This window comes from Castor canadensis, chromosome 3, assembly GCF_047511655.1.
Source record: "Castor canadensis chromosome 3, mCasCan1.hap1v2, whole genome shotgun sequence".
NCBI classification, from domain to species: Eukaryota; Metazoa; Chordata; class Mammalia; order Rodentia; family Castoridae; genus Castor; species Castor canadensis.
The window spans coordinates 29963046-29989271 of NC_133388.1; the positions used below are offsets into that span (position 1 = coordinate 29963046).

Genomic DNA, 26226 nt, shown 5'->3' on the forward strand with positions numbered 1-26226 from the left:
AAACACTTGAGCCAGGCATAGGTGGCTCACACCTGTAACAGAGTGAATCAAAATACTGGATGTGAACTATGGTCTTCATGTGGGGCATTTCTTTCACATTTTGCCTGTACCTCGGCCTCTGTGTAGTGATAGAATCAGGAGTAGAAAAGCGTGGTCACTAGTGGCATGTTGAGAATGGAAGCCTTGCAGGGATGCTTTCGGAAGACCTCGGTCTGTCCTGCTGCCTCTAGATGTCGATCATTTGCCTGTGGTGGAGTGAGCCAAGTGAAAAAAAGAACAATTTCCATGCAGCAGAGACAGGAGGCAAAGATCAAGAGGATTTGGTTCAAAACCATCCTGGGCAAGACCATATCCTGAAAATACCCAACACAAAAAAAGGCTGGTGGAGTGACTCTAGTAGTAGAGCACCTGCCTAGCAAGTGTAAGACCCTGAGTTCAAGTTCCAGTTCCACCAAAAAAAAAAAAAAAATCAAACACTGTATAAAACTATATAAAGGGTAAGAGGGAGACCCTGGGTTCAATTCCCTGCATAAAAAAGAATCAAAAATAGATTCTGTTTTCATTGTCTATTTGCTCCTGGCTCACTCTCTTCCTGAAGGAAAACACTGTTAAAAGTCTGATGTGTAGCTTTCATATAAGAGAACATTTATATATATATATTTTTTGGGAGGGGGGAGGAACTGGGGTTTGAACTCAGTACCTCATGCTTGGTAGGCAGGTGCTTTACCACTTGAGCCACTCTGCCAGTCCAACATTTATATATTTATATACGTTTATATATATATATATATATATACACATACACACATATACATACACTGATAAATTCATTCTGTAAGTATTGTTAATCATTATTTTAATTTAATTTAATTTAATTTTGGTGCTGGGCCTTATACATGGTAGGCAAGCACTCTACCACTTGAGCTAAGACTGCAAGCCTTTTGTTTTTATTTTATCTTTGAGACAGGGTTTTGTTGCTACTTTTACCCAGGCTAGCTTTAACTCATAATCCTCCTGCCTTTGCCTCCTGAGTAGGTGTGGGTCACCATGCCCAACTATTAATCACTTATTCTATTTGTTAATATTTCACAGGCTTTATTCTCACACTATTGTCTGTAGATCTAAGAACTTGTTTTATACTTCTCTTTTCTACCTTCTAAAATCCCATGACTCTTCTGAAAGATTCATCTCTTGCCATTTCTCTATCTCTCAACCTCTCTCCATCTTTCCACCATACTATTCTGGTCTGACTATAAAACACAGAGATGAGCTCAAAGTGTGTTGACAATGTCTGGCTTACCTATTGTTGTCCTGTCTTCATTTTGCAGAACTGGCTTGGTTATACCAAGAAGAAGGCACCCATTGGCTTCCATCGAGTTGTGGAAATTTTGCACAAGAATAGTGCCCCGGTCCAGGTAAAGGGTCCAAAGTAGAGTTAGGTATAAGATTATCTAGGAGACCTAACTTTTAGCCTCTTTTTATGCAGTTGGGGAGACTTGACCTGTTCTGGTTTTCCCTTAATGGCAGCACAATGGCTGTGCTGGGCCTTGAGATAGAAAAGTCCAGAGAGGGATGTCCTTTTCCCCCTTAGAAGTAATATCAGACTGTCATCTCTGAGGAGCATCTACTGTGTCCAGTTGTGGAGATCTGTGTACTGTTCAAATGATCCGAAAGGCAAGCTTGCTGGGAAAGGACATCAAGGAGAAGTAGGCACACACTGGATCAGCTCTGGAGCACTACCTTGCTGGCACTTGTGTATCAGTCTGTAGAGTATGAGAAATGTGCTTTTCCCTTCTTTTCTGCCTAGTGTCACCTCATTTCCTCCTGAAAAACTAGTCTTGTGGTTGATTATGGGAATTGTATATGTTAGATATTGAAATCTTTTGCTTCCTTCAGGACTTTTTTTTCCTTCTATTTGTAGCTCTGTATTTTTATAAGACCAGGCAGGAATCATTAATCAGAAGTACTTTCCCCCACAGATATTGCAGGAATATGTCAATCTGGTGGAAGATGTGGACACAAAGTTGAACTTAGCCACTAAGTTCAAGTGCCATGATGTTGTCATTGATGTGAGTACCTAAGAAGTAAGAGCCCTGAATTAGATCCTCTGTGGAGAGTGGGGGAATCCAACATATGTCTTAGATTCTGAGACACTTCCATCAGTTTTGACTGAATAGACAAAATAGTCTGGCAAGAGTTAGATTGGAGACCAGTACTCCTATAGTGTTTTCTCAGTCCTCTAACTAGTTTCTTTGAAATTTTCTAGTTTATTGCATTTGGAGAAATCAGAACTGAAAAAAAAAGTTAAATAAGTTCTGTGGACTTCTCTCCAATGTGGAATTCTATAGGTATTTGAACCCACTGTAGCCTCTTGGTCTCTCCTTGAGTTTTGGGTTAAGGTAATAGTGACAAAAATGAAGAACCCCTCATAGAGAAGGCTAAGTGGGAATTTGTATTGTTTGTTTTGATGTACAGACCTGCAGGGACCTGAAGGATCGTCAGCAGTTGCTTGCATATAGGAGCAAGGTTGATAAAGGATCTGCAGAGGAGGAGAAAATTGATGCCATTCTCAGCAGCTCGGTGAGCAGTTACACATAACCCTCCAGTACCAGAAGATAGACATTTCACAAAGTAGCATCAAGTGTATATTCCGAAAACCTGAATGGAGTACAGTTAAGGAAACCACCTAGATTCAAGACTCACCTGAGGGCCAAAATATCAAAAGCACTGCTTTGAGCAGCAGAAATTACTGCTAGATGTGGGATAATAGAAGGATAATCTGGAGACCTCAGGATGAGACTCAACTGTGATGCTCCGATCATAGCAGATAGAAGGAACTATTGTAACTGTAAGATGAATGTTTCAGATTTAGAATATGCAGACTGTGTAGTCTCTTGGGGATAGATGTGAACTACCCCTTCGAAGTAAGTGAATGGTATAGACTTTAGCTATATGAGGAGTACAATTGGTTTTTCTCTCATAATATGAAATCACTGAACTTTTTGTTACCATGGAACTTAGTTTCCTATTAGGTATTTTGACACCTACACTAGAGTCATTTAAAACTAATGAATCTTGGTCCTTAGGAGGCATCCTGTAAAAGAATAGTTATTTAAATCCATCTTTGAATAAATGAACTGCCCCACATATTAAAAAAAAATTCTCAGGCTGGGCACAATGGTGCATGCCTATAATCTCAGCTACTTGGGAGGAAAAGATCAGGAGGATCATGGTTCAAAGCCAGCCTGGGCAAAAAGTTAGTGAGGCCCCATCTCAACCAATAAGCTAGGCATGGTGGTATGTGCTTGTGGTCCTAGCTACGCAGGAACATCGGTACAAGGATCATGGTCCAAAGTCAGCTTCTGGCAAAAACATGAGATCCTATCTGAGAAAAAGGTAAAACAAAAAAAAAAAGAACTAGGAACATGGCTTAAGTGGTACCACATCTGCCTAGTATGCATGAGGCTCTGAATTCAAACCCTAGTACTGCCTCCCCCCTGAAATTCTCAGTACTTCCCAATCTGGTTTTTATTTTCCTTTCTCTTCATTACCTAGCTCTGTACCTTGATTTATTGTATTCCTTCTATCTCTCTATAGGAATAAGTGAAAACTGATCAGACCTTTGTTGTTTGCTCTTTCCACAGCAAATTCGATGGAAAAATTAAGTGGCATTAGTTTCCCTGACACCTGCCTCATTTCTTCCTTTCCTGCCTGTGAAAATAGACAGTTCTCTTCTTTGGGAGACTACAGCATCACACCACTTGGACCCATCATCAACAGCAGTGCCTGCTGCTCTTGGGACAGAAGCCAGTACCTGGGCACAGGTAGCTTTTAGACTGATCTATCCAAGGGACATCATGTAAGGGTCAGTTTCTAATGCTGTGACTCATGAGAAAGATACTTTCCACCTGGTGCTCATGTGAAGGTGGGAGCCCATAGTGAGTAAGATCTCTCTTGGTCTGAGAAAAGTAACTGCTCCAGGAAGGATGCTTCATAGACTAAGAGGTGCAAGAGCAGCCGCAGGACGGCTACTCCGTTCCTCTCAGCCAATCATCCAGGACCTGGTGCTGGACGTTGGCAGTTCTTCTCTGAAGGAAGTCAGAACAAAACCAAAATGACTGTCTTCCAAGGGCCTCAGGAAGGCGTGCCAGTATTGCTCAGGACCTGCTGGAGACACATTCAAGCCAGACTGCACAGTGCCCTGAAAATTACAACAGCCACTGCCTAGACGTTGTTTCTTCAGCCAGTATCTCTGCTGCTTCAGGCTACTCTTTGTCCAAAAACTTAGGGTTCTTTCTCACCTGCACACTGAGATGACCTATTTGGGTGATGAGACAGCCCCCTTATCTTTTCCTCTAATTCTGTCCCAGACTTACAACCTATATGAAGCTCAGAATTAACAGTGCTGGAGAGCTCTTCCTTTAGTCAAAAATCTCCTTTCATCAGAAGCATTCAGAAGTTTCACTGAGCTAAAATTGGCAACATTTGTGGTCGGATATTTAGATTGAGGCTTTATTTTCGTATCTGACTTTTGAGAGGATGTTCTCTAATGCTAGGTTCTGCTCTGTATCAGTATCATCTTTCTGTGACTGAATTGGGTTTCCCTGTCATGCCTGGACTCCTAATAAAACTGTTTCATCCTTGGTGCCTTCTCTTCCCCACTGTTTGTAATGTGCTGAATGGTGAAATAATTACTTGGTATCTTGTCTGTGTCCATGACTGCATTCAGCAGCCTATCAGGTTAACAGTGCCTATGGCAAAGTAGGATTGTGTGACTAAAAGAAAGAGCACCAAGCTGGGAGACAAGACCTAACTTCTTTTCCTAGCTTTGCACTGACAAACTGTATGGCACTAGGTAAGTTTCTTTCTCTTTGGACTCATTTTTATCTGTAAAATGAGGGCATGACAATCTATGACCTTGTAGTGTTCTACATTCCTGTGACTAGAATGGGTGAAAGAGTAGGAGGTAAAGAGATGATGCTCAGACAGAGGCACACAGCACACTTTAAAGCAATGTGGCTCTCAGCTAATTTGCAATATTTGAAGGTTCTTTTCATTGCCGCACTTGGTGGGTGGGGAGGAGATGCTACTAGCATCCATTGAGTAGAGGCCAGGGATGCTGCTAAATATCTGGTAATGTTAAAGAATCCCCCCTTCTCTCCCCCCAGCCACAGTGATTTGTCCTGCCCCAAATGCCAAAATGCTAGCAGTGCCAATGTTGAGAAACCCTGCTTTAAGGGCATCAGATTCCATCTTTTGCTCCTCCATTTTGTAACCTCCTTTTGTTTCTTTCCTGATATCCTTGCTGTTGAAGAAACAGAACTTTAATTTGCTAGATTGTGCTGAAGTTTTTGGCTCATCTTCAGGCAAGCAGTGGTAACTTTGTCAACTGTGTATTAGTTAATTCAGTCAGAGAAGCAGAACCACTAGAAGTATATACACATTGTCTAGTCTATATAATTTGTTATAGGGATTTGACCTTATTCAAGTATGTTAAGTAGTTTGTGTAAGGTGGTTGTCTTTATGTCTGGGTTAGAGCTTGAAATTTGTAGAGCAGGCAGAGGGGAAGGGAAGATGAATGTAAAGTGGGGGAGCCAGGAAAGCTAGAACCCATGAGAATAATCTAGGACCCATCTCTGTTCTCACTAGCTACAACCTCAGTTGAATGGGTATCACTTACAACAAGATGACCTACCTACTGTTTTGGTGGAAAGAAGTGTTTTTTAGGTTTAATGAGCTTCCATGCTCCTTCCTTCAGGCTCTGGGGACTTTACTCTTAAGATTGAGAGTATGTCTTGGCAGCCTTCCTATAAGAGGAATTAGAGAAGCCAGACATAAAAGGTCACACAGTGTATAATTCCCCTTATATGAAATATGTGGAATAGTTAAATCAATATACAGAAAGCAGATCGGTGAATCCAGATGGGGACCGATAGGGAGTAATTGCTTAATGTGAATAGGAGTTCTTTTTCTGGGATGTGAAAATGTTTTGGAACCAGATAGAGATAGTTGTACAACATTCTGAATGTACCCCTGAGTTGTTAATTTTAAAATGGGTAATTTTAAGTGAATTTCATCCTAAATTTTTTGTTCTTAAATTTAACAAGAGGCTTAAAGACGTGAGTTGTTTTAATTTTTGATCTGTCTTACCATTCCTATAAAAATTAATCATGGGGCTAGAGGTAATCATGGCTCAAGTGGTAGAGTGACTGCTTTGCAAGCATGAAATCTCAAGTTTAAACTCCAGTCCCACCAAAAAAAATATATATATATATATGGCAGGTAAAAATTGGTAATGGACTGGAGGCATGGCTCAAGCAGTTAGAGTGCCTGCTTTGTAAGTATGAAGTGCTAAGGCTGGCAGAGTGGTTCAAGTGGTAGAGCACCTGCTTAGTGAGTGTGAGGCCCTAAGTTCAAACCCCAGTACCAAAAAGAATAATGATAACTCAAACTCCTAGAAAAACAAGATCAAGCAAATCCCAAAACAAACAGAAGGAGAAAACAATAAAAATAAGAGCTGAAATCAAGGAAATAGAAACAAAGAAAACCATACAAAGAATTAATGAAACAAAAAGTTGGTTCTTTGAAAAAAATAAATAAGATTGACAGACCCCTGGCAAACCTGACTAAAACGAGGAGAGAAAAAACTCAAATCAGTAAATGTAAAAGGGGAGATTATAACAATCACCATGAAAATCCAGGAAATCATCAGAGACTATTTCGAGGACCTATATTCTAATAAATATGAAAATCTTTAAGAAATGGATAGATTTCTAGATACTTACGATCATCCAAAACTGAACCAACAGGACATTAATACCTGAAGAGATCTATAACACAAAATGAAATTGAAGCAGCAATAAAGAGTCTCTCAAAAAAGAAAAATCCAGGACCTGATGGATTTAAATGTCTGAATTCTATCAGACATTTAAAGAAGAACTAATACCGACCCTCCTTAAACTGTTCCATGAAATAGAAAGGAAAGGAAAACTGCCTAATGAAGCCAGTATTACACTCATCCCAAAACCAGGCAAAGACACCTCCTAAAAGGAGACCTATAGGCCAATCTCTGTAATGAACATTGGTGCAAAAATAATAAAATAATGGCAAGCCAAATCCAACAACACATCAAAAAGATCATTCACCACGACCAAGTTGGCTTCATCCCAGGAATACAGGGGTGGTTCAACATACACAAATCAATAAATGTAATACAGTACATTAACAGAAGCAAAGACAAAAACCACTTGATCATCTCAATAGATACAGAAAAAGCCTTTGATAAGATCTAACACCATTCATGATAAAAGCTCTAAGAAAACTAAGAATAGAAGGAATGTACCTCTACATAAAAGCTATATATGACAAACCTACAGCCAACATTATACTCAATGGGGAAAAACTGAAACCATTCCCTCTAAAATTAGGAATGAGACAAAGATGCCCACTATCCCCACTCCTATTCAACATAGTACTGGAATTCCTAGCCAGGGTAATAAGGCAAGAAGAAGAAATATAAGGAATACAAATAGGTAAACTGTCAAAATATCCCTATTTGCAGATGATATGATCCCATACCTTAAAAACCCAAAAAACTCTACCCAAAAACTCCTAGACACCATCAACAGTTATAGCAAGGTGGCAGAATACAAAATCAACTTACAAAAATCATTAGCTTTTCTATATACTAATAATGAACAAAATGAGAAAGAATATATGAAAATTCCATTTACAACAGCTTCAAAAAAAATCAAATACCTAGGAATAAACTTAACAAAAGATGTGAATGACCTCTACAAGAAAAACTATAAACCCCTGAAGAAAGAGATTAAGGAAGACTATAGAAGGTGGAGAGATCTCCCATGTTCATGGATAGGTAGACTCAACATAGTAAAAATGGCTATACTACCAAAAGAAATCTACATATTTAATGCAATTCCCATGAAAATCCCATTGACTTTCATCAAAGAGATTGAAAAATCTACCCTAAAATTCATTTGGAAACACAAGAGACAATGAATAGCCAAGGCAATACTCAGCAAAAAGAACAATGCTGGAGGTATCACAATACCCGACTTCAAACTATATTACAAAGCAATAGCAATGAAAACAACATGGTACTGGCACAAAAACACATGAAAACCAGTGGAACAGAATAGAGGACCCAGATATGAATCCATACAACTATACCCAACTTATTTTTGACAAAAGTGCTAAAAATATACAATGGAGAAAAGACAGCTTCTTCAACAAAAACTGTTGGGAAAACCAGTTAGCAGTCTGCAAAAAACTGAAATTAGATCTATGTTTATCACCCTCTACTAGTATTAACTCAAAATGGATCAAGGACCTTAATATCAGACCCCAAACTCTAAAGTTGATACAGGAAAGAGTAGGAAATACCTTAGAAATAATAGGTATAGGCAAGGACTTCCTCAGTGGAACCCCAGCAGCTCAGCAACTAAGAGATAGCGTAGACAAATGGGACTTCATAAAATTAAAAAGCTTCTGCTCAACAAAAGAAATGGTCTCTAAACTGAAGAGAACACCCACAGAGTGGGAGAAAATATTTGCTAGCTACACATCAGACAAAGGACCGATAACCAGAATATACAGGGAACTCAAAAAACTAAACTCTCCCAAAATTAATGAACCCATAAAGAAATGGGCAAGTGAACTTAATTTCAAAAGAAGAAATTCAAATGGCCAAAAAACACATGAAAAAATGCTCACCGTCCCTAGCAATAAAGGAAATGCAAATCAAAACTACACTAAGATTCCACCTCACCCCTGTTAGAATACCCATAATTAGAAACACCACCAATGACAGGTGTTGTTGAGGATGTGGAGAAAAAGGAATCCTTATACACTGCTGGTGGGAATGTAAACTAGTACAACCACTCTGAAAAAAAATTTGGAGGCTACTTAAAAATCTAAACATAGACCTGCCATTTGATCCAGCAGTACCACTCCTGGGAATATACCCAAAGGAATGGGACACAGGTTACTCCAGAGGTACTTGTACACCCATGTTTATTGCAGCACTATTTACAATAGCCAAGTTATGGAAACAGCCAAGATGCCCCACCACTGACGAATGGATTAAGAAAATGTGCTATCTATACACAATGGAATTTTATGCAGCCATGAAGAAGAATGAAATTTTATCATTTGCAAGCAAATGGATGGAACTGGAGAACATCATCCTGAGTGAGGTTATCCAGGCACAGAAGAGCAAAAATCATAAGTTCTCCCTCATATGTGGACTTTAGATCAAGGGCGAACACAACAAGGGGATAGGACTTTGATTACATGATCAGGTGAGTACACACACACGAGGTATGAGGATAGGTAGCCAACCCAGAAAAAAAAAAAAAAGCATTTGATGTCTTCAATGCACAGGAACTAATGCAGAAACTTTAAAGCAACAGAGGCCAATAGGAGAAGGGGACTAGGAACTAGAGAAAAGGTTAGTTCGAGAACAATCAATTTAGAAAGTAACACATATGTACATGGAAGCAAAACTAGGAATCTCCCTATATAGCTATCCTTACCTCAATTAGCAAAAACCCTTGGTCCTCCTTATTAATGTTTATACTCTCTCTTCAACAAAATTAGAGATGAGGGCAAAACAGTTTCTGCTTGGAAGCGAGGGGGTGGGGTCAAGAGGGAGGAGGTGGGGGAAAGGGAGGGGGCGTGGGGAAGGGGGGAGAAATGACCCAATCATTGTATGCACATACGAATAAAGGAAAAAAAATAATTAGTAGTAGTAGTGCTAAGGACTGTGGGTAAAGCTCATTGTGGTAGAGCATTTGCTATAAGGCCCAAGTTAATACCCAGTACCACCAGACTTCTTTGCCAAGCATTGTGATGCACACCTATAATTCCAGCTACTTGGGAGGTTGAGGCAGGAGGATTGCAAGTCCAAGTCCAGCCTAGGAAACAGTGAGACCCTGTCTCAAAATAAAAAAGGACTGGGGATGTAGGTCAATAGTAGAGCACTTTCTTAGCATGCATGAAGCCTTGGGTTCAATCCCTAGTATCACAAAAATAATGAATAAAAATCATTAATCAATATCTGTATGAAATTCCAGTGTGAAAACAAAACAACAAAAAACTAGAAATCCAAAATCTTCTGTTGGGAAAGAGAAGGTTCCATACTGGCCTGGGGTAGTGTAAGTAGTAAACAGAACTTGTGTCCTCATATTCAGGTCAGGAAAACCTGCAGGTGGGACTGGCCCCTTTAAGACTCAGAGATTGAAGTGATCTTGTAGCTAAGGAGTCATAATGACAACTTTCTTGGGTAGTTCTCCTTAGAAATGTAGTTCTTACTTGCCTGGACCAGAAGTAATAAGGAGTAGAGCTGATCTCAGATTGGTGAGATTGTGTGTAGATGGGTTTATACATCTCCAGGTTTACTTTCTAAAGTCTAGATGTCCCTGCTTTAGATAAAGGACCAGTATACTTAGTTTGGGCTCTTTTGTACCCTGCAGGGAATACATAAGGTTTTATGTATTCAATCCTACTTCTAAAATTTAGGGAATGGAAAGGAGAAGATCCTGGCCCAGGAATACCTCCAAAACCCATTGTAATGTAAATTCATCTGAAAAAAGAGCCATAGCCTGAATGGAGAGAGGTTACTTTGGGTTTCTGTTCAGGTTTTTCGTGAATCCAAGATTCATGAGCAGTCACTGATTAGGAATCCTCAAAGACCCACACTCAAACAACAGTGTGAAATCCCAAATTCAGAATCTGGAAGGACTGAAGTTCTGAATCCCACCATCATGTGGGGTAGGCACATATACCACAATACATACATAAGCCCTCCTGCATAGACCCACCTCTCTTCCAAGACAGGGAGCCAAATTGATTGGTATCTTCACTGCAGGCGATGGTGGCTTGGAAATGGACATACTAAAGGGCCTTGAGTCCCTGCAGTTTGCGTATGGGCTTCCAGAGGAAGAACGTTTCTGGCTGTATTTGCAGAGCCGTTCTCGGGGACTGATGATTGAAGCCTGTGCCCATGCAGTCTTCTTCTGCAAACTGTTCCATAATTTGAGGTAAGCTAGGTCTCAAAGTTCAGGAAGATGGGTAAGAATCTCAGTGGTGAGGATCCAAGTGACTTAAACTTTTTATATTACAGGAGGAATTTGGCAGGACAGTTCCATGCCAGAGGTCAGACTTTTTTAGTCTTAGGTCAAAGAAACATATCCAGGATCAAGAGTAAGTGAATGTCTGAAAAGACTGGTGTCAAATTCCTCATCCCTAATTTCTTAGGTCTGTGTTGCTTTTCTAAATTATTTGTTGTCATAAATCAAAGCACTCTCTTTTTTTTGGTGTACTGGGGTCGAACTCAGGGCCTCATGTTTGCTAGGCAAGCATTCTACCACCTGAGCTACTCCACCAGCCCTAAATCATAACTCTTAAAAAGCTAAGTTATCTTATTTTCCAGGTCTGTGCAGAACTGAATAGCAAACTAGAAAGTAGGTGTATGGTAGGAAAGGGGTGCACTCATTGTAATAACAATGAAAATTCATAGGTGGACGGAAGATGGAAGAATAAGAAGCCCCAAACCTCCTAACTCCAGAGAGACACTAACTTAACAAAGAGATGGTCCAAAAGTCTTTATGAGAACTCCAGACACCTCTTACGAAGTTGCTATACCCCAGCCAAGTGCAAAGTCATTAACAGCTGTTTTGAAAGAATGAAGAAATGCAATTGCACTTCACCTGAGAGAGTCCTTTCAACAACCAATACAATTTGGTATAATCAGGAGAAAACACCCAATTTGTGTCTTTTACCCCAGAGGGAAAGAGAAATTGGAGTATTATGTCCAACATTCCAGCTTTTCAGGCCTTCATGAGGGATTGCCTAATGGGGAACCAGCATACTTTGGATATGAGTAAAGGAGAGCTCAGTGGCTTGTTGTCACATAGAGCATCTGCAGTACCAAAGAAAAGCACCAGGGAGCAAGAGATCACAAGCTCACGCAAAAGACACCGGCAAACCTCAAGGGAAAATTATAAATGCAAGCTCAAAAAAAAGACACGTTCTTCAGAATAGGTTTGAGAAAGTCTTAGAATCTCCACCTGAGCTGACTGGTGAATCTTCCCCTGATAAAGACAGTCTGTAAGGATTGGAAGAAGTAGCTGTTTTTTGAAATTCTCAAATCCCAACAAAAAATAACAAAGCATATGAACAACAAAAAAAGAAAACATGGCCCAACCAAAGGAACGAACTAAATCTCTGGAAAGCAACCCTAAAGAGACATCTATAAATTACTTAGCAAAGAATTTAAGCCAATAAATTTTAAAGGCAGACTTTTTTATCTGAAACTAATAGTTGTACAGGGGAAACAGCATGTAACATTTACATATGTGCTCACGACGCATCTTAGATTCGCCCCTCCGTGATTCTCCCTCAGCACCCCTACCCCTTTCTTAGAACAGTTGCAACATGTTGCATTTTTCTATTTGCATATACAAAGTACCTCCAGCATATTTCCCCTTCTTCACCCTCTCAATTTACTGTCCCTACTCCCACTGGTACCCACCCCGCTCCTGTCCTTTGTGTATATTGTTTGTTCAAGGAGGTTTCACCTTGACATTGCACACATGCATACATCATATTTTAGTCAGATTAACCACCTCCATTACTCTTTGTCTATTGCCCTGCTTCCCTAATATTCAACAGTGTACAGTGCATTATATTATAATCTTCATACGTAGATGCATTGTGTTTCAATTATTCTTCCCCTCCCACTTCCCACAGTCCCCTCAGACACTCACTAATACAATTGTGTTCTTTCTCCTCTTTCTCCCTCACCCCATATATATATGTATTTATGTGTATACAAGATCATATATATATTTATGTATAAATTTATCTTACAGGTCTAGATTCCACATATGAGGGGAAACATGCAACCTTTGTCCTTCTGAGCTTGGCTTACTGTGCTTAACATGATGCTCTCCAGTTCTATTAATTTACCTGTGAACAGCATAATTTCATTCTTCTTTATGATTTAGGGTTGGTGGAGTGGCTCAGGTGGTAGAATGCTTGCCTAGCAAACATGAGGCCCTGAGTTCGACCCCAGTACCACCAAAAAAATTAGTGTTTTGATTTATGACAACAAATTGAAATAGTTTAGGTAACACAGACCTAAGAAATTAAGGATGAGGGATTTGGCATCAGCCTTTTCATCAGTTTTAAGGCATGTGAACTATTTCCAAAACTTGGTTGTTGTGAATAGTGCTATAATAGACATGGGTGTGCAAGTGGCTCTTTTGTATCCTGGCTTACATTCTTTAGAGTATATGCCCAGGAGTGGTATTGCTGAATCATATGGTTGGTCTATGTTTAGTTTTTTTGAGGACCCTCCATATTGCTTTCCAATTTGCAATTGCACTAATTTACATTCCCACCAACAGTAGGTAAGGGTTCTGTTTTCTCTGCATCCTCACCAGTTTTGTTGTTTGTGTTGTTGATGATAGCCATTCTGACTGGAGTTATGTAAAATCTCAGAGTCATCTTTTTTTTTTTTTTTTTTTTGGTAGTATTGGGGTTTGAACCCAGGGCCTCACATCTGCGAGGCAGGCACTGTACCACTTGAGCCACTCTGCCAGCCCCTTATTGTGTTGGGCATCGGCATTTTTGAAATAGAGTCTCATGATCTATTTGTCAGGCTGGCTTAAAACCACGAGCCTTCTGATCTCTGCCTCCTTAGTAGCTAGGATTATAGGCATGGGCCAATGGCGCCCAGCTCAAAGTTAGTTTTTTAGTTCCCTATGTGTTCTAGTTATTAATCCTTTGTCAGTTATATAACTGGCAAAGATTTTCTCCCATTCTGTATGCTCTCTCTTTAGTAAGGTCACTGTTTCCTTTGCTGAAGCTTTTTAGTTTGATGCAGTCCCATTGTCAGTCCTTTCTCTTAATTAAACTATTGGAGTTCTAGTCATAAAGTTATTACATATTTCTGTATGTTACAGTATATCCCCTATTCTTTCCTGTGGTAGTTTCACAGTTTCCGATCTTATATTAAGATCTTTGATCCACTTTGAATTGCTACTAGTGCAAGGTGAGAGACTGGGATCTATTTCACTCTAATACATGTGGAAATCCAGTTTTCCCAGCACCATTTGTTGAAGAGGTTATCTTTTCTCCTTTAGCTGTAACTCTTTTGGGTTCCTTGTCAAAAATCAAATGACTGGAGTTTTGTGGGTTTGTGTACTTTTATTTTGTTCCACTGGTCTTCATATCTGTTTTTGTGCCACTACCATGCTGTTTTTATTATTGTGGCTCTGTAGTATAGTTTAAAATCAGGTATTGTGATAGTTCCTGGAGCGTTACTCTTTTTTTGCTCAAGATTGCTTTTGCTATTTGAGGTATTTGGTGCTTCCATTTGAATTTTAGGATTGACTTTTCCATTTCTGTGAAGAATGTCATTGGAATTTTGATGAGGATAACATTGAGCATTTAGATTACTTTTGGTGATACGGGCATTTTTACAATATTGATTCTACCAATCCATGAGTGTGGGCTGTCCTTCCGTCTTCTAATGTATTCATTGATTTCTTTAGCAATTTATAGTTTTCATTGTATAGGTCTTTTAATTCCTTCATTAAATTTATTCCTAGGTATTTTAATTTTTTATGCTATTGTGAATGGTATTGTTTTCCTGATTTCTTTCTCAGATTGTTCATTGTGTATAGAAATGCTACTGATTTTTGTTTATTGATTTTGTATCCTGCTACTTTGCTGATCATGTTTATGGAATCTAAGAGTTATTTGGTGGAGCTTTTAGATCTTTCAGGTATAAGATTATGTCATCTACAAATAGGGATAATTTGACTTCTTCCCTATTCAAATCTCTTTTATTTCTTCATCCTGTCCTATTGCTTTGGCTAGAATTCTAGTAACATATTGAATAAGAGTGGGGAGAGTGGACATCCTTGTCTCATTCCTAATTTTTTTCCCCATTTCATATAATGTTGGTTGTATGTTTGTCTTATATTATCTTTATAATATTGAGGAATGTTCCTTCTATTCCTAGTTTCTTCAAAGCTTTTATCCTGAAAGGATTTTGAATTTTGTCAGACTTTTTCTGCATCTATTGAGATGGTATGGGTTTTGTCCTTGATTGTGTTTATTAATTTGCAAATAGTGTACCATCCTTTCATCCCTGGGAAAAAAAACCTACTTGATCATGGTGTATGATCTTTTTAAAATGTTGTTAGATTTTGTAAGAAAGTATCTTATTGAGGATTTTTGTATCTACGTTCTTCAGGGACATTGACCTATAACTTTCTTTCTTTCTTTTTTTTTTTTTTTGATGATTTTGGTAATAAGATGATAGTGGCTTTGTAGAATGAGTTTGGTAGTATTCCTTCCTTTTGTATTTTATGGAATAGTTTGAAGAGCATTGGTGTTAGTTCTTTAAAGTTCTGATAGAATTTAGAAATGAATCTGTCTGTACCTAGGATTTTCTTTGCTGGGAGAGTCTTTATAACTGTCTTCTTGATTTTTTAGTTTTTTTTTTTTTTTTGTCTTTTCTTTTTTGGTGCTGGGATCGAACTCAGGGCCTTGCGCATGCTAGGCAAGCGCTGTACCACCGAGCTACATCCCAGCCCCAATTTTTTAGTTTTCTGAAGTAGTAACTTTTCAAAATATTCTCATGTGATTTTTTGTGTGTGTGTGTGTGGTACTGGAGCTTGAATTCAGGGCCTCAGGCTTGCTAGGAAGGTACCCTACCACTTCGAACCACTCTGCCTGCCATCCTCCCCCGATGTGATCTTCTCAATTTCATCAGAATCTATTGTAATATCCCCTTTTTCGTCTCTGATTTTATTAATTTGAATCTTTTCCTGTCTTCTTTTGGTTAATTTGGCTAAAAGTTTGTTGATCCTGTTTAGTTTTTGAAAGAATCAACTTTTTGTTTCACTGATTCATTGTATTACTCTGTTGATCTCTGGTTCATTGATTTCTGTCCAAATTTTTATATTTTATTTCTGTCTACTACTTTTTGTATTGACTTTTTTTTATTTTTCTAAAGTTTTAACATGCATCATGAGATTGTTTATAAGAGATATCTCTAATTTTCTGATGTGCACTCATGGTATAAACTTCTTAAGACTGCTTTTATCGTGTCCTATAGGTTCTGGCAAGTTGTGTTCTCATTTTCATTTGAATCTAGGTATTTCTTAATTTCTTCAATAACTCGTTGATTGTTCAAAAGTGTGTTGTTCAATCTCCATGAGTTTGAATGATTTTTCTTGCCAATGATTTCTAATTTTATTCCATTTTGGTCTGTTAGAATATAGGGGATTATTTCAGTTTTTTGTATTTGTTGAAACTTGTTTTATGAGCTAGGATATGATCTGCTTTGGAGAAAGTTCCATGGGCTGCTGAGAAAAATTGCAGTCTGCTGCTAAAGAATGGAATACCCTATAAATGTCTGTTAAGTTCATTTCATCCATGGTATTGTTTAGTTCTATGATATTTTTGTTAATGTTTTGTCTGTATGTTCTGTCTGTTAATGAGAGTGGGATGTTGAAATCTCCCACAGTTGTTGTTTCTGGATCTACCTGTTCCTTTATACTCAGAAGTATTTGCTATATGAACTTGGGGGCACTGATGTTCAGTGCATATATATTTGGAACTGTTATACCTTCTTGCTGGATTGTTTGCTTTATTAGTAGTGACCATCTTTATCTCTTCTGACTGATTTTTTAAAGACAGAATTTTTTATTTTGGCTTGTGATTTCAAGAAAGTTCAGTCTTACTGTCAGCTGGCTCCATTACTTAGGGCCTGAGGCAAGACTAAACATCATGGTTGCACAGTGGGTGTAGGAGGAGACTGCTTACCTCATGGCAGAGAGTGAGAATGAGACCAGAGACCAGGGACCTTCAAAAAATATCCTATTACCTTCTAATTATCTACTTTTCCAGCTAAGCCCCCATCTCCTAAAGTTTCTACTGTATCCCAAAATAGTACCACCATCTAAGGATCAGGCATTCAGCACAAGACCGAGGGGGATAGTTTATATTCAAACCGTAGGATTACACCATTGGCCCCCATAGGCTCATGGCCATCTCATAATGTAAAAGCATGTAGTCCATGTCTAAGAATACTCAAGGTTTTAGCAGTTCAAACATTCAAAAGTCCAAGTCCAAAGTCTCTTCTGAGAGACTCAAGGCAAACTCTTAGCTGTATGAGCCACTATAAAATCAAGAAGAAAATTACATAGTTTCAGTATGCAATGGTATAGAGCAAACATTCTTATTCCAAAAGGGAAGAATGGGAACAGAGAAAAGTGGAATGGGCTGGCATAGTGGCTCAAGTGGTTAGAATGCTTGCTTATCAAGCATGAGACCTTTAGTTCAAACCCCAAGTACCACAAAAAAAAAAAAAAGAAAGGGACCCAAGCAAGACCAAAACCCAGCAAAGCAAACACTAAATCCTATAGCTCCATATCCAATATCCTGAGCACATGGTGCTGTGATGTGCCCTCTGGCAGTCTTTGGCTGTCCTGTCACTATGGCCTTGTTGTTAGCAGCCCACGTGGCCTCTCTTTTGGGCTGACTCCACTTGTTGCCTAGGGCTTTCCTTGGCAGATGTTTCATACTCCTGGCAACTCCCAATATCCTTTAGTCTCCATTGCAGCTTAGGCTTCACCCTCACAGCTTCATGCATCATTATCTTCAATGCATTCAGGGACTCTGACCTTACTACACATTGCTTGACTTCCCCGGTCTTCCTTTGAAATTTTGTTGGAAGCCTCCTGATCCTGTAGCAGGGTCATGTATTCTGCATGCTGGCAAAGCCAGCATCATATGGACAATGCCAAGGTGTGTTGCCAGCTCAGACAGTAGCCAGGCCTCCTTGGACCACTGCCACATTGGCCTCTGGTACCTGGTGAAATGGGAAACAACTTCCTAGGCAGCCTTGAGGGAACAGGATGCCCTGGCAGCTTGGTCTTCTCAAGGAAAATTGTTTTAAATCAATATACACTTTTACATCCTTGAGCAGCAATTGGTGGGGTCTAGGAATTTCTAAGATGCCCTCAAAGCATCTTTCCTATTGTCCCAATGCAAAGTACTTGACTCCTTTTTAATAGCACTAATCTTCCTGTCCCAACTTTACACAGGCTTTTCTAACCAAACTGAACGTTTTTCATCTCTTTTTGCTTTGCTTTTTTCCCCCCAACTCTCTTTATAAACCTGCCCAAAAGCAACTAGTGATAACCATACCACTGCCTGACAGCTAGACTGCTTTGAAATTTCCTCTTCCAGATTAATTAGTCTGTACCCTTTAACCTCAGCCTCCCACAAAGTCTCAGGACACAGACAAAATGTAGACTAGTGGGTTTTTTGTTTGTTTGTTTGTTTGCTATTTTGAAAACAGCAAATGCCCAAGGAGAAGGATCCGTGTTTACATGAGACATCAAAAAGTACTTTATATTATTTTTTACTGTATGGTATTGAGGCTAGCATTTAAAAAAAGCAAAACAAACAAACAAAACTTATACTGGACTGTTTCCCATCCTCAGTAACTGACATTTATAGGAATATACTAGAAATGTCACTAAAAAGCCTAAAAAGGTTACCATAAACTTGCATGGGCATTATTTTCCCTCAAATGACTAAAAAAGAACAAAGGCAATATGAACAGAAATGAAACCCTGCCATAGACTGTAGCAAGCTTGCACTGCTCACTATGAGCAGGGGTCTCTGGAACTGCAGGTCCCCATTGTCACCCCTGGGCCTCCAGGGCACTTCAGAGTGCCTACATCCAACCCCTGCATATGACCACCTACTCTGCTGCTACTTCCCAGAAGGAATCCTGTGGAGAGCTGTTCTATGACCCACCCAGGACAATCTAACTGAGTACCTGCAGCCTTCCTGACCCAGGAGAAGGGAATGGCAGGCACCCTATAGCCATCCATCAGCTGTCAAAGGCCTGAGGGATCCACTAGCCTTCCAGAACTCTAAAGAGAATTTTTTTTTATGGTACTAGAATTTGAGCTCAGGGCTTCACACTTGCTAAAGCAAGTGTGTACTCTAACACTTGAGCCACACCTTCAGCCAGAAAAAAGCATTTTGAAGTCTGGACAGAAAGCCTTAAAGTTACAGCACCAGAAAATGACAACTGCTCAGTAAGGCTCCAGCCCTCAACTGGGATAATAAAAGAAGCAAAGCAGATGGATCACAAGAACCAGCATGTAGCAGGACACTCCATGTTAGCCATTGCACCAACTCCAGGGCCAAATACTTCCTGCATAATAGCTCACATGGGGACACTTGGCTGCCCAGCAATGACCCCCAGTATTCTGGCTCATGGCTGGGCTTTGCCCAGATGGATCCTGTGGCACAGTATTACCCACCATACATAAAGACTGCCAGTTTCATTATTAGATAAGTTCTTTGCCAGAATTTATCACAAATGGTCTAATTCCCAGTAGAATCCTTGCTCCCAAATGAAACCTCATGAACACAGTCTTTACTGTCTGCAATTCTACCTGCATCCTGGTCTTCTGATTTCCCACCAGAATCACCCATTAAGCTCTACTGATAGCATTCTAGGAATTCTTTAGCCTGCATCTCCAAACTTTTCCCTATTCCTCTCACAAACCGATTCCAAAGGCTTACACACTTCATTTGGTCATAGCAATGGCTCTACTCTTCTGGTGCCAACTTTCTGCGTTAGCTGGTTTTTGTTGTTGCTGTGACAACATGCCTGACAGAACAATTTAAAAAGAGGAAAGACTTATTTTGGCTCACGGTTTCAATCCATCATGGCAGAAGGGTGTGGGAAGCAGAGCTATTCAACTCATAGAAGCCAGGAAGCATGGAACAAACTAAACCAAAAATCATAAGCTCAATGAGCCGCACAAGAATACAGATGAATAAATTAAATCAGGAAAACAGTGCACGTGAACAAATAATATCAATAAAAAGAAACTCCTAAAAATGAAAAGTGTTCTTGAGCTGAAGAAAGCAATACCAAAAATTAAAAAAAAAGTCACTGGAGGGGGATCAAACTCCTACAAATAAAAAATTCTTGAGCTGAAAACAGTAATTAAAAAACTTGAAAGTGTTTGATGTCCCTATTGCAGAGGAGCTAATACAGTAACCTCAAAATGATAGAGGTCAATATGGGAAGGTGACCTGGAAGTAGTGAATAGGTCAGGTTACAATTTGGGTTGTAATACACTTGTGCATGGAAGCAATGCTAGGAATCTCTCTGTATCGATATTCTTATCTGAACTATCAAAAACTCTTTGCCTTTCTTATTATTGCTTATGTCTTCTCTTCAACAAAATTGGAGAAAAGGGCAGAACAACTTCTGCCTAGAAGCAAGGTGGGTGGGAGGGAGAGAAGGGGATAGGGGACAGGGGGAGAAATAGCCCAAACAATGTATGCACATATGAATAAATTAATAAAGAAAAAAAAGAAGTAAAAAAAAAATCACTGGACGGGGTTCAACATCAGTTTTGGCCAAACAGAAGAATCAGTGAACTCAAAGATGTATCAGTTGAAATTACTGAGTCAGAAGAGCAAAAAGTAAAGAAAAGTAAATAATGTCTAAGAGACTTATGGGTCACCATTAAGCAGACCAATATATGCATTATGGGAACTTCAGAAGGAGAAGAGTAGAGAACTTATTTGAGTAATAATGGCCCCAAAGAGATCCACAAATTGTCAGAGAAAAATATTGAATGCATAAAGGACAAAACAACTTACACATAAAGGAGCTTCCATAAGATTATCAGTGTTTTTCCCTGCAGAAACATTACCAGTCAGAAGGGAGTGTTTTGAGTTGGTTGGTTGGTTTTGGTCATTTTTTGTAGAGGGGGCATACTTGGGGGTTTCACTCAGGGCTTTGTGCTTGCGAGGCAGCTGCTCTACCACTTGAGCCATGCTCCCAGTCCTTTTAGTTTGTTTTTCAGATTGGGTCTCAAACTAACTTTGCCTGGGCTGACCTGGAATCACGATTCTCCTATTCTGCCTCCTGAATTACAGGGATTACAGGTATTTTTGAGGAAGGGTCTTGCTAACATTTGGCCAGGACTGGCATGGAACAGCTGTTCTCCTATTTCTATTCCCAAGTAGCTGGGATTACAGTGTACACCATCATGCATGACCCATGAGTGGTTTGATATATTCAAAGGGTTGAAAGAAAAAACTGCCAATCAAAACTCTGCTTTAAAAATCAAAAAGAAAAAAGACCTACTCAGCAAGAGTTGAGGGAGTTCATCACTGTTGGATATGCCTCACAATAAATGCTAAAAGGAGACATGAAAATATGCAAAAATAAAAATGTCTGGTAAAGCTAAATATGCAAATATATAATCCTTCAATACTGTTGAAGTGATGAATTTTTAATTCTGATATAGAATTTAAAAAGATAAAAGTATAAAAAATAACTGACTAAAACTATGTTTAATAGAAACAATGTATAAAAAGATGTCATTTTTTAAAAATTTATTTTTTTATTATTCATATGTGCAAAAATTGCTTGGGTCATTTCTCCCCCCTACCCTCAACACCTCCCTTACCACCCACCCTGACCCCTCCCTCTCGACCCTCCTCAATACATGGCAGAAACTATTTTGCCCTTATCTCTAATTTTGTTGTAGAGAGAGTATAAGCAATAATAGGAATGAACAAGGGTTTTTGCTAGTTGAGATAAGGATAGCTATACAGGGAGTTGACTCATGTTAATTTCCTGTGCATGTGTGTTACCTTCTAGGTTAATTCTTCTTGATCTCACCTTTTCTCTAGTTCCTGGTCCCCTTTTCCTATTGGCCTCAGTTGCTTTTAAGGTATCTGCTTTAGTTTCTCTGTGTTAAGCGCAACAAATGCTAGCTAATTTTTTAGGTGTCTTACCTATCCTCACCCCTCCCTTGTGTGCTCTCGCTTTTATCATGTGCTCAAAGTCCAATCCCCTTGTTGTGTTTGCCCTTGATTTAATGTCCACATATGAGGGAGAACATACGATTTTTGGTCTTTTGGGCCAGGCTAATCTCACTCAGAATGATGTTCTCCAATTCCATCCATTTACCAGCGAATGATAACATTTCGTTCTTCTTCATAGCTGCATAAAATTCCATTGTGTATAGATACCACATTTTCTTAATCCATTCGTCAGTAGAGGGGCATCTTGACTGTTTCCATAACTTGGCTATTGTGAATAGTGCCGCAATAAACATGGGTGTGCAGGTGCCTCTGGAGTAACCTGTGTCACAGTCTTTTGGGTATATCCCCAAGAGTGGCATTGCTGGATCAAATGGTAGATCAATGTTTAGCTTTTAAAGTAGTCTCCAAATTTTTTTCCAGAGTGGTTATACTAGTTTACATTTCCACCAACAGTGTAAGAGGGTTCCTTTTTCCCCGCATCCTCGCCAACACCTGTTGTTCGTGGTGTTGCTAATGATGGCTATTCTAACAGGGGTGAGGTGGAATCTTAGTGTGGTTTTAATTTGCATTTCCTTTATTGCTAGAGATGGTGAGCATTCTTTCATGTGTTTTTTGGCCATTTGAATTTCTTCTTTTGAGAAAGTTCTGTTTAGTTCATTAGCCCATTTCTTTATTGGTTCATTAGTTTTGGGAGAATTTAGTTTTTTAAGTTCCATATATATTCTGGTTATCAGTCCTTTGTCTGATGTGTAGCTGGCAAATATTTTCTCCCACTCTGTGGGTGTTCTCTTCAGTTTAGAGACCATTTCTTTTGATGAACAGAAGCTTTTTAGTTTTATGAGGTCCCATTTATCTATGCTATCTCTTAGTTGCTGTGCTGCTGGGGTTTCATTGAGAAAATTCTTACCTATACCTACTAACTCCAGAGTATTTCCTACTCTTTCCTGTATCAACTTAAGAGTTTGGGGTCTGATATTAAGATCCTTGATCCATTTTGAGTTAATCTTGGTATAGGGTGATATACATGGATCTAGTTTCAGTTTTTTGCAGACTGCTAACCAGTTTTCCCAGCAGTTTTTGTTGAAGAGGCTGTTTTTTCTCCATCGTATATTTTTAGCTCCTTTGTCAAAGACAAGTTGGTTATAGTTGTGTGGCTTCATATCTGGGTCCTCTATTCTGTTCCACTGGTCTTCATGTCTGTTTTTGTGCCAGTACCATGCTGTTTTTATTGTTATTGCTTTGAGTATAGTTTGAAATCAGGTATCGTGATACCTCCAGCATTTTTCTTTTGACTGAGTATTGCCTTGGCTATTTGTGGCCTCTTGTGTTTCCATATAAATTTCACGGTAGATTTTTCAATCTCTTTAATGAATGTCATTGGAATTTTGATGGGAATTGCATTAAACATGTAGATTTCTTTTTGGGAGTATAGACATTTTTACTATGTTGATTCTACCAATCCATGAGCACGGGAGAGCTCTCCACTTTCTATAGTCTTCCTCAATCTCTTTCTTCAGAAGTGTATAGTTTTCTTTGTAGAGGTCTTTCACATCCTTTGTTAGGTTTACACCTAGGTATTTGATTTTGTTTGAGGCTATTGTAAATGGACTTGTTTTCATATATTCTTTTTCAGTTTGTTCATTATTAGTGTATAGAAATGCTAATGATTTTTCTATGTTGATTTTATATCCTGCTACCTTGCTATAGCTATTGATGGTGTCTAGGAGCTTCTGAGTAGAGTTTCTTGGGTCTTTAAGGTATAGGATCATGTCATCTGCAAATAGGGATTTTTGACAGTTTCTTTACCTATTTGTATTCCTTTTATTCCTTCTTCTTGCCTAATTGCTCTGGCTAGGAGGAATTCCAGTACTATGTTGAATAGGAGTGGAGATATTGGGCATCCTTGTCTAGTTCCTGATTTTAGAGGGAATGGTTTCAGGTTTTCTGCATTAAGTATAATGCTGGCTGTAGGTTTGTCATATATAGCTTTTATAATGTTGAGGTACTTTCCTTCCTATCCTAGTTTTCTTAGAGCTTTTATCATGAAATGGTGTTGGATCTTATCAAAGGCTTTTTCTGCATCTATTGAGATGATCAACTGGTTTTTGTCTTTGCTTCTGTTAATGTGGTTTATTGCATTTATTGATTTTCATATGATGAACCACCCTTGTATTCCTGGGATGAAGCCTACTTGGTCGTGGTGAATGATCTTTTTGATGTGTTTTTTAATTCAGTTTGCCATTATTTTGTTGAGTGTTTTTGCATCAATGTTCATTAAGGAGATTGGCCTATAGTTCTCCTTTTTGGAGATGTCTTTGCCTGGTTGTGGGATAAGTGTAATACTGGCTTCATAAAATGTGTTAGGCAGTTTTCCTTTCCTTTCTATTTCGTGGAACAGTTTAAGGAGGGTTGGTACCAGTTCTTCTTTAAAGGTCTGATAGAATTCATCAGAGAATCCATCAGGTCCTGGACTTTTCCATTTAGGTAGACTCTGGATTGCTGCTTCAATTTCATTTTGTGTTATAGATCTATTCTGGTGATTAATACCCTCTTGGTTCAGTTTTGGATCATCATATGTATCTAGAAATCTGTCCATTTCTTTAAGATTTTCAAATTTATTTGAATATAGTTTCTTGAAGTAGTTTCTGATGATTTCCTGGACTTCCATGGTGTTTGTTGTTATTTCCCCTTTAGCATTCCTGATTCTACTAATTTTGGTTTTTTCTCTCCTCATTTTAGTCAGGTTTGCCAGGGGTCTGTCGATCTTGTTTATTTTTTCAAAAAACCAACTTTTTGTTTCATTAATTCTTTGTATAGTTTTTTTGGTTTCTATTTCATTGATTTCAGCTCTTATTTTTATTATTTCTCTCCTTCTATTTGTTTTGGAATTTGCCTGTTCTTGTTTTTCTAGGAGTTTGAGATGTATCATTAGGTCATTGATTTGGGATCTTTCAGTCTTTTTAATATATGCACTCATGGCTATAAACTTTCCTCTCAGGACTGCCTTTGCTGTATCCCATAGGTTCCAGTAGGTTGTGTTTTCATTTTCATTGACTTCCAGGAACTTTTTAATTTCCTCTTTTATTTCATCAATGACCCATTGTTCATTAAGCAATGTGTTATTCAGTTTCCAGCTGTTTGCATGTTTTTTGTCTTTACTTTTGTTGTTGAGTTCTAGTTTTATTGCATTGTGATCAGATAGAATGCATGGTATAATTTCTGTTTTCTTATATTTGCTGAGGCTTGCTTTGTACCCTAGGATATGATCTATTTTGGAGAAGGTTCCATGGGCTGCTGAGAAGAATGTATATTGTGTAGAGGTTGGATGAAATGTTCTGTAGATATCAAGTAGGTCCATTTGATCTATTGTATATTTTAGATCTTGGATTTCTTTATTGATTTTTTTGTTTGGATGACCTATCTATTGATGATAATGGGGTGTTAAAGTCTCCCACAACCACTGTGTTGGCGTTAATATATGCTTTTAGGTCTTTCAGGGTATGTTTGATGAAACTGGATGCGTTGACATTGGGTGCATACAGGTTGATGATTATTATTTCCTTTTGGTCTATTTCCCCTTTTATTAGTATGGAATGTCCTTCTTTATCTCGTTTGATCAATGTAGGTTTGAAGTCTACTTTGTCAGAGATAAGTATTGCTACTCCTGCCTGTTTTCGGGAGCCATTGGCTTGGTAAATCTTCTTCCAGCCTTTCACCCTAAGCCTATGCTTATTTCTGTCGGTGAGATGGGTCTCCTGTAAGCAACAAATTGTTGGATCTTCCTTTTTAATCCATTTCGTCAAGCAGTGCCTTTTGATGGGTGAGTTAAGTCCGTTAACATTAAGTGTTAGTACTGATAGGTATGTGGTGATTCCTGTCATTTAGTTGTCTTAGTTGTTTGAAGGTTTGATTGTGTGTACCTAAGTTGAGGTTACTCTCTACTGTCTTGCTTTTTCTTTTCCTGTAGTTTGGTGCTGCCTGTCCTTTCATGGTTATGTTGGGTTTCACTTTCTGTGTGCAGAATCCCTTGAAGAATCTTTTGTAGTGGTGGCTTTATGGTCACATATTGATTTAGTTTCTGCTTATCATGGAAGATTTTTATTGCTCCATCTATTTTGAATGATAGTTTTGCTGGGTAGAGTATCCTGGGGTTGAAGTTATTTTCATTCAGTGCCCTGAAGATCTCTCCAAAAGCTCTTCTTACTTTTAATGTTTCTGTTGAGAAGTCTGCTGTGACTTTGATGGGTTTACCTTTGTATGTTATTTGGTTTTTCTCTCTTACAGCCTTCAATATTCTTTCCCTAGTTT

At 38.8% G+C, this 26226-nt stretch overlaps 2 protein-coding genes across 9 annotated transcripts in view; both read left to right on the plus strand.

The window, feature by feature from the left end:
• The window catches only part of Vipas39 (VPS33B interacting protein, apical-basolateral polarity regulator, spe-39 homolog), a 35221-nt gene extending 30576 nt beyond the window's left edge, over positions 1-4645 (plus strand). For all 8 annotated transcript variants that reach the window (XM_020162215.2, XM_074067458.1, XM_074067459.1 and 5 more), the window contains 4 exons: positions 1329-1415; positions 1980-2069; positions 2476-2580; positions 3645-4645. In XM_020162215.2, the coding sequence (XP_020017804.1) occupies positions 1329-1415; positions 1980-2069; positions 2476-2580; positions 3645-3665 (303 nt within the window). In that variant the 3' untranslated portion in view covers positions 3666-4645. The remainder of the gene's footprint in view (positions 1-1328; positions 1416-1979; positions 2070-2475; positions 2581-3644) is intronic.
• A 5073-nt stretch (positions 4646-9718) lies between these two features.
• Noxred1 (NADP dependent oxidoreductase domain containing 1) overlaps positions 9719-26226 on the plus strand; it is a 43914-nt gene continuing 27406 nt past the window's right edge. The window contains exon 1 of the mRNA XM_074067461.1: positions 9719-11060. Coding sequence (XP_073923562.1) covers positions 10906-11060 — 155 coding nt within the window. The 5' untranslated portion in view covers positions 9719-10905. The remainder of the gene's footprint in view (positions 11061-26226) is intronic.